The sequence below is a fragment of the Ursus maritimus genome, unplaced genomic scaffold (genome assembly GCF_017311325.1).
Source record: "Ursus maritimus isolate PB19 unplaced genomic scaffold, ASM1731132v1 scaffold_31, whole genome shotgun sequence".
Taxonomy (NCBI): Eukaryota; Metazoa; Chordata; class Mammalia; order Carnivora; family Ursidae; genus Ursus; species Ursus maritimus.
In genome coordinates this window covers 19,717,094-19,725,977 of record NW_024425675.1, presented here as the reverse complement: position 1 = coordinate 19,725,977, position 8,884 = coordinate 19,717,094, and the positions used below count along the sequence as shown (strand labels likewise).

The 8,884-nt window shown below is 43.2% G+C and overlaps 1 protein-coding gene across 3 annotated transcripts in view; it reads left to right on the top strand.

Moving 5' to 3' along the window:
* Nucleotides 1-8,884, top strand: part of LOC103664188 (heat shock 70 kDa protein 14) — a 38,718-nt gene that overhangs the window by 1,450 nt on the left and 28,384 nt on the right. The window contains exons 1-4 of one of the 3 annotated variants that reach the window (XM_040645385.1): nt 1,397-1,449; nt 1,523-1,605; nt 3,619-4,347; nt 4,864-8,236. In XM_040645385.1, coding sequence (XP_040501319.1) covers nt 3,786-4,347; nt 4,864-5,387 — 1,086 coding nt within the window. In that variant the 5' untranslated portion in view covers nt 1,397-1,449; nt 1,523-1,605; nt 3,619-3,785 and the 3' untranslated portion in view covers nt 5,388-8,236. Of the gene's footprint in view, nt 1-1,368; nt 1,450-1,522; nt 1,606-3,618; nt 4,348-4,863; nt 8,237-8,884 lie in introns of those variants that run through there. The other 2 variants (XM_008692017.2, XM_040645384.1) reach the window with 2 other exon arrangements.

Genomic DNA, 8,884 nt, shown 5'->3' with positions numbered 1-8,884 from the left:
GTCTATAAGGTAAGGGACTGGGGGAGCTGGGCTCCGGGCTGATGGCTCCCCAGTTCTCCGGGTGCCGGGCCAAGTCCTTTGGTCTTCTATGGGGTTGTGAACAGCGTGTCGCCGGCCTAGGAATGCCGTGCGGAAAAGCATTATTGAGGGGAAGTTTGGAGGCGAAGGGCCGGGCGGTCCCGGCCTGGACCTCCGCAGCTTCTCCGGAAAGCCCGCTGCGCTCTGGCGGAGGGTCGTGACGACGCGGGTGCGCGGGGTTCGGGAACGTCCGGGCCGCAGGGGGCCTGGAGGGGGACGGCCCTGAGGACGTCTGGGCCTCTGGAGGCCCAGAGGGATCTCGGATAAGTCGTGGGCACTGGAGGCTCAGAGTCGGGCGGGCCGGGGGACGTCAGGGCAGCAGGAGGCCTGGAGGGTCTCGGGGACATCAGGGCCGCGGGAGGCCGGGGAGGAGCGGTCCTGGGGAGGTCAGCGCCGCCGGAGGCCCGGAGAGGCCTCGAGGACCTCGTGGGCGCTGGACGCCGTTAGAGGGGCGGTCCCGGGGATGTCAGGGCAGCAGGAGGCCTGGGAGGTCTTGGGACGTCAGAGCCGCAGGAGGCGCGGAGGGGTCTCGAGGACCTCTTGGGCGCTGGACGCTGGGAGGGGGCGGCCCCCCGGGACGTCCGGGCCGCTGGGGGCCGGGAGGTGGGCCTGAATTTCCCACCCGGAGGTTTTGGAATGTTGGCCAGGAAAGGACCGGGTGGTTTTGGTCTGGAACTGGAGTTGTTAATCCCGCGAAGCGCGTGAAGCGAGTTGATGGTGTATGCTCTACTGACTTGACCTTTCTTGAATGAGAGGGCTTAACAGGGAATTGTAGCCTGCTTCTCATCAGGAGGGAGGCGGAAGGAACAATAATAATGAACTCCCCTGATATTAGTTTTGCTTTTAAATGTCAAGTGATTTGGAAGGAAAAACCAAAGGGATTTAGTGCTACTTCATCATACGTAGAAAAAGGAAGAAAAATGTATTTGTCAGAGAGGAAAGAAAACTAGAAAGGGTGATGTAATAAGCCTTATTGTGTACAAGGTTATTATGTTTGATCCAATTATTGACTATGCAGAGCATATTGAAAAAATGAGACAGTTGTTTGTGGAATATTGATCTTACATAAAATCTAGGAAATTAATAATGGCAATTAAACCTGCAAGTTTAAAATACTGATACAGAGCTTTTCTTTCTACAGGTATGGCAAGGTAACACTGGCCCACATATGTCTGATGAGACTATATATTTGTGTGTGTGTGTGTGTGTGTGTGTGTGTATATATATATATGTTTTTGTGTTTCTTTTTTTCCCAAAAGACTTAATATAGTTGTGTGGTTTTTTTTCCAGGATGGCCGGGCTGATGTGGTTGCAAATGATGCAGGTGACAGAGTTACTCCAGCTGTTGTTGCTTATACAGAAAATGAAGAGGTACTATTTCCCTCATTCTTGTATTTTGAAATAAGTAAAATTACATGCATTGTAATATGCTGTTCTTTTTCAGGTTGTTGGATTGGCTGCAAAACAAAGTAGAATAAGAAATATTTCAAATACAGTAGTGAAAGTAAAGCAGATCCTTGGCAGAAGGTACGGAATAAAGTAATACTTTTACATACAGAAATAAAATGTGTTCATACATTCTAAACATAATGTGAAATGAAACTAGAGACATCAGTTTGGTTTTTTTGTTGCTCTTTATGATTGAATCATTTCCGAGATTATCCCAGTAGGCTCTTTCTTTTGATGATTAGTGTTGTATCCTCTCGAGGATGGGATTCACTCAAATATTTGTTTTTTGCTCAGAGGTCTGTTTTTATTGATAAATGCCAACATTTGTATAGTTTGATAATGTTTCATTTAGAAGTGGTAATTCGGACTTTTCACCTTTTCACATGACAGAGGGAACTTGAAAGATTTTGTGGGAATTCAAAGATTTTTCTGCACTGTAGTTGAATTTTGCAAAATCTGTAACAATTGACCATAATTTATATAAAGCTATTGATTTTCTTCCTCAGGTCCTTTTGTGACACTTTCTGGGAACTAACTTTTCCAGTTGGCTTACAAATTTAATCATTAGAGAAACAGCTTAATTAACGTCTTAAGTAAGAATCAGGTTAATCATCTGTTGTAACTTTAATTAAAAGATTAAAGAGGCTTGCTTCTCCAGACTTCTGTCTCCTCAAATTATAGATTACCATAATAATTAGGGGTTTTCATTTTCACTGGAGTAGTAATGCTTGATACAGTGTTTTTAAATTTTCAAAGTGCTTTCACATCTATTATTTAATCTTTTCAAATCCTTAAAAGATTGGTAGGGCAGGTTTTATTCCTCCCCATTTGTAGATGAGAAAATCGAGGCACAATGAAGTTATGGAACTGCTCAGTTAGGGAGGTGAGCTAGATAGGACTGCATTTCAGGACTTCTAACCCTTTGCCCCGGGTTCTTCCCTTTCTGCTTTGTTCAGTTGAGAATTTAAGTATAAATGTCCCATGTTGATCTTGGGATTTGGGGGTTATGGATTAAATCTAATATCTATTTCTTTCGTACATACAGATATTTTTTATTATCCCTTACCTGTATTTAGTTAAACCGAACTTGATTTATTTTTTTCCTTAAAGTATTTATGCACTAAGTCTAAAATGATAGTATTTTGGAGAGAATTTAAATTTTTGTGATGATAAATAATACCCCTGTATCCATTTATGTGTTGACAAAATTGAGTGTCGAGCATATTGAAAATAAATTAGTTGGTGTCAAAAATTTGCAAGGTATAAAATCTCTAAAAAAGCAGGGAGCTCTAGATGGGCTTTGAAGCTATATTCACTATAAGCGACCAGTAATATAGGGTTTTTTCAATTAAACTTTTTATTTTGGGATCAGTGTAAATTTACATACTGTTGTAAGAAATACTACAGAATAATACATCTTGCAGAACTGGAGTACAGTATCAAAACCAGGATACTGACATTGATACAATCAAAATACAGAACATTTCCATAGATCTCCTAGTAGCCCTGTTTTATGTTGCTATTTTAGGGCAGATAATCAGAGTAATGATATGGTTGTTTTCTGCCATATCATACAAAATCTTTGTATTATCAGGAACAACTTAAGCTGACTTTTCTGGCCCTAAAAGTTACCTTTTAACAGAGTGCAGTGGTGACAGTCAGATGGTAATATGTATAGCTACAGCATGCTGTTGAGGCCAAGGCTGGTAAAGGATGAGCGCTCTTCAGACCTACTGTTCCACCATGGTCCTGCTGGCACTTCTCTAGAGTGAGCTGTCTCATTGCCCAGATATTCCCCCCCTCAGCATCCTCACAAGACAATGGTGATTTTTACACATAAACAGTTGTACCAGGTCTCGGCCTCAGAAGCACTCTGTCTTTTGTGGAGGAGCCAGTCCCCTTTTACCAAGCCAGTAAGGCCCTTTTGAGCCCCTGGTCCAGTACCTTTCCTGGGCGAACGCTCACAGCTGGGCTTTCTTAGTCTTGGCATCCTGCCTGTTTGCACCCTACTCACAGGTAGCACCACTTAACTTGCTGCCACAATTATCCTTACATCCTCCCTGTAACTCTCATTCCCCTGTGGCCTTCCAGCCAGAAATGCGGTCCTTGGACCTGGCTTCTCAACAATTAGCCCTGAGAGGGAAGAATCGGCTGGCTCCTGGAAGTACACTGAGAGCACACAGAGCTTCCCCACACCTTCAGACTTGCACCTTGCTGCCCAGGACCTTCCTGCAGCTAGCCTTCCTTCCCAATCCACTATGGCCAGTGCCAATAGCAGTGCGGGCATCCGGTGGTCCAGACAGGAGACACGAACTCTTCTCTCCATACTAGGCGAGGCAGAGTATATCCAGCGCCTCCAGACTGTGCATCATAATGCAGATGTCTATCAGGCTGTGTCTAAGCGAATGCAGCAGGAAGGCTTCCGCCGCACCGAACGTCAGTGTCGCTCCAAGTTTAAAGTTCTGAAGGCATTGTATTTAAAGGCGTATGTTGCCCATGCCACAAGTATGGGTGATCCACCGCACTGTCCATTTTATGATACGTTGGATCAGCTTCTCCGAAATCAGATAGTGACTGACCCAGACAACTTAATGGAGGATGCTGCTTGGGCCAAGCACTGTGATCAGAACTTAGTGGCCTCTGACACCCCAGGGGAAGAGGGAGCCAGCATTCTCAGAGCAAAAAGGACTCAGGCAGCTGATCATCAGCCTATCTTGAAAACAGTTAAAGAATCAGATGAGGATTGTCAACTGAGAATCAGTGACCAGACGCGAGAAACCAGTGACCTTGAGGACTCCTGGGATGAATCCTCGGGTGCAGGTAACTCCCAAGCATGTGAAGGATTGGGGTGCCAGAGTCACTTGGTTCTAAACAGCAGTTATATGTTTGGATGGTGTTCTCTTCAACATTGTCTGTATTTCTGCCCCATGCCTTCTGTTTTTTAAGCCTTCTGGTAAGACAAAGGGCTCCAGGTCTTCAGAAGCAATGACTCTAGGTATATAAGGTATTAGAACTTTTTAAATGTGGAAAAAGTACTCTTTGAACCAAACTCGTTTTAGCATTATTTATAGTGGGTGCTTAGGAATGTGAGAATAGAGATTGGGTTGGCTGGCTACGTGGAAAGGGGTTTAGGAAGTCAGCGGGGAGGTTTTGAAGGTAAGATTACAGTCGGCCAGAGTGTCCAGATCAAGGAATTGAAATCTTCCCAGCCCCTTGTGGAAAGAGGCCTTTTCAGGAACTACCAGAGTTTTGTAATTGTCTCTCAGCTCTGCTGCTGGCTCCAAGCATTCCATAGCAGGAATGTCCTCTTTGCAACATTGTTGCTTTGTTTTTCAGGGTGCTCTCAAGGGACCCCCAACTACAGCAGTTCCCACCACCTTTTCAGAGGTGCAGTTGCTCCCTGTCAGAGCAGCCCCATGACCAGACTGGGTGTGTCCGGTGAGCCCAGTCCCTGCGCCAGTACCAGCCGAAACACTCCTGGGGTGGCCTCCACACAGCGGCCTCCGGTCATCTCCTCCGGAGTTCCTTTTGTTTCTGGTGGGGATAGGCCTTTGACCAGTGAGCCCCCTCCAAGGTGGGCAAGGCGAAGAAGGCGGTCAGTGGCCAGGACTATTGCAGCTGAGTTGGCAGAAAACAGGAGGTTGGCACGAGAACTTTCAAAGCGTGAGGAAGAAAAATTGGACAGGCTGATTGCTATTGGTGAGGAGGCCAGTGCCCAGCAAGACACTGCCAACGAGCTCCGCAGGGATGCCGTGATCGCAGTCAGACGCTTGGCAACAGCAGTGGAAGAGGCCACCGGTGCTTTTCAGCTAGGGCTTGAAAAATTGCTTCAAAGGTTAATTTCAAATACCAAAAGTTAGGAATTGATTACACAAGTGTCTCTTTCCTAAACTGGTAGAAGCCCAGTTCCAACACCTGCCTTTTGGTACCCTGGCTCCTTTTACAGGTCCTTCGGGAAAAAAAGTGGATGAACCATTAAAACGCAGAGTGGCAGGAAGATCCGTGCTAGTTGCTTTTCCCAAGCTTCTCCACTAACTGAAAGACCTCTTGGATGTGTGAAGAGTGGTCTAATAGAAAACAGATGGAGCCGAGTCCAGAGAGCTAGTTAGCTGTGGCTTTCCCACTGACGTGAGGCAGTTTAGTTTACCTCTACACCAATTTCCTCATCTGTAAAATGGGGGCTAGGTAATAACTCCTGACCTGCCTACCTCACAGGGTTGTTGTGAGGATCAAATGGCTAATAGATGTGAAAGGGTTTAAAAGTTTAAAAGCACTGCATACTATACACATGTAAGTTATTCGTGCATATGACCTTGGCCAAGGTAAGGCTAGGGTAAGGCACATTTGTTGACAAGTTATAGAATTATGGTGTATACCATGACCTCATTGCTTGACTCTTTACTAGTTTAATCTGACTGCTTCTTGTAAGATCTTCATTTTTTTAATCCCTCTATATAGCTCATTAGACTAATATAGATACATGTATTTGTACCTTATTCTCTTATGTTTTCACTGCTGTGTCTATAACCTACCTACTAGTAAGCACTCAATGGTCAAACCGTCATTCCCTCCATTTTACTAGTTCTTAGTGTCTTATCACTATAAGGATATAATTCAGAACAGACAGGGAGCCACAGTTGTGTGTTATGATCCATATTGATAATCTTCATAATGAGGTAATGGCTGTTCTATAAAATATTTAATGTAAGTAAATTCTTTGCATTCCATATCATTTGGGTCCCTTTATATGCATAATTACGTATCTTTAGGTTGGGTGTCATTTGAACAACATTTGGAAACAATTTAGAATCTGTTCTCTAAATGCTTTTAGCTAATTTCATTCTTTTCTGTTAGCCTTTTTTTCTGTCTTGTATGTTACAGAAGTCAAGCCCTTGAAAACTTTCCTTCTAGGGAACTTTCCAAAGTCACTTTTTCTCATATTATGTAGACAAAAGTTTCCCTTGTTAATGGCATATGGTGGAAGAGCACAGCTTGGGAAACAGTTGAGGATGGTGTGAATAAAGACTGCCTGCAGTAGATAACTCCTTTCACGCACAAAGTCCTCAACAAACACTTCCCCATTTCCCCCAAAACATACACACTTCCTCTAGGAGATAACAAGGGTGTTGAGCCATACTTCCAGTTTACTCTAGAAGGAATGCCATTACTGGCCATGATTAAACTAACTAACTTAAAGCTTTTAAGTGGTTTACTTAGTACTTTATGAACTACAAATAGGAGCCTTGGAATTTAAAAGGCTTTCCTCCAGTCTACAGGTTAAAAACAACGAAAAAAAAACAAGTGCGGGCATGTTTGAAGAGATTTTGTTTTATATTTTGTACGCTTGGGTGCTTACCTAAAAGCTGACAATACAGATAGGTAGAGAAATAGTCAAAACGATAGTGGGAATATACTGGGAACCATGAATAGATGGCAAGTGAGCAAGCTGCTCTGATGAACGGGTGATGAACGTAGAAAGCAGCTGGTGTAGGACACACTGGACTCCAGTTAGAACTGGGTTCTAACCCTGTCACAGTTTGTGATGTTGGGCACATGACTTGCCCTTTTTGTGCCTCAGTTTCTTTAAAACGAGAGATTTGTACTAGATGACTTTTCTAGTACTTTTCAATTCTAAAAAAATTCTATGTTAAGTGGCATAACAAAAAAAAAGACAGAGCGAAATTTTAATTGCTGTGTTTTCAGACACAGCTACATACTGTATGTTTGAATTACTGGTAACAACTGTATTTTAAGGAAGCATCCTGTAGTATTAATATTTATTAATATACTCAGTTTAAATAAATACTACACCATATATAGGTTCCTTGCTTTAAAGAAGCATATATTAAGGCAGTGAAATGGATATATACCTATATATGTGCATTTTCTCAATTGTTTTAGGCCTTTATATGGAGGGATGTGTGTCATTTATAACTGGATAACACTAATGTAGATACGTAGACTTTCTGGAAAAACAGGGAAGTACTTGAAGGAGAGTTAGGCCTGTACTATATTAATCTATTAATGGTAGCAAAGTACATAGGCAGGGATTTATTTGAGATCAGAGAAGTGCTAAAGAGCAAAAGTGGAGTTAAATTCAGGAGGTAGTATTATGAAAATCTTTGGGTGAAGTAACCTTAACGTGAGAATAAAATTAAAGGGAAAGTTCTTAATGAAATAAACAGAAAAAGAGGTGAAATGTTGTTAAGCAGAGAACATACGAATGAGAACAAGCTCAGAAATCCTGCCTCAGCTCTAGGCCCAGCCATTCGGACCTGCCCGTCCTTTGGCAGGTCGTTTTACCATTCTGTGACTCAGGTTCCTCATCTACAGAGGGAGAAGCGAATAACTCTCCTACCTACCTCACAGGAATGTTGTGAGGGCCAAATGAACAGATGAATGTAAAAACGCTTTCAGACACGGAAGGCACTATGTTGTGACAGTAATGGGGAAGAAGACCCTGGGGCACTTTAGTGCTGCTGTGTGCCAGGTCCGACAGCCTGCTGACGGTGCAAGAGACATTTCAGGAAGGACGAGGAAGAGAAAGTGGCGTTGCCTGTAGAGGTGGTGATACGGTGGTGGGGTTAACACTCTGCCTCCTAAAGACCATGATGTAAATGAGGTGCTGTGTATGCCAACTTCCCACCGTCCTTTGTGTTTCTGTTAAGTGATTTAATCCTAGTGTGGACAAATAAAGTTTTTACTTGTATGTACTTGTGGGTCAGTCCGCTACTTTCTGGCGATATCCATGACCATTTGTCGTCACCTCCACACTCTGCTTGCTTTTTCTTTACCAGCTCATCTCCAGGGTCTTGCCTGTATTTGGCCCTAAGAGCTGTGTGTGCTTCCTGTCCTCACATGAGAATGGCCCTCTTTGCAGGGCAGTTGAAAAATAATTTTTCATTTCTAAAAGTTCTTTAGGTTCCATGATATAGGCTCTTTCCTGGCAAATTATCTTGTCTTAGATAGCTCCAGATAGTTAACAGATAACAGGGTAAATTGTCCTGGTAGACTAGAATTCTGTTCTGAAGAAAACAGCTGGTAAGTGTCATGCTGAAATATGGGTGCAAAAAAATTACTATGGGTAGACTTCATCTTTTTTTCTTATTCTTAAAATAGTTGTCCAGGATGTAGTCTAAATTTGGATTTAGACAAAGGAAGGGAGGGCTTAGGTGAAGAGAATACTAAACTTTGTATTAAAGATCTGGATTCCAGTCCGTTCTGCCATGAATTTACCATGTGACTTTGGGCAAGCTCCTTACCTGTTTTCCTCTCCATCAATTTTTCAGTAATAGAGAAGGAAGTATGGGGAATCTGTAAGTGTTCTAGACAGATTTCTGAGCCGCATTAGTCCATC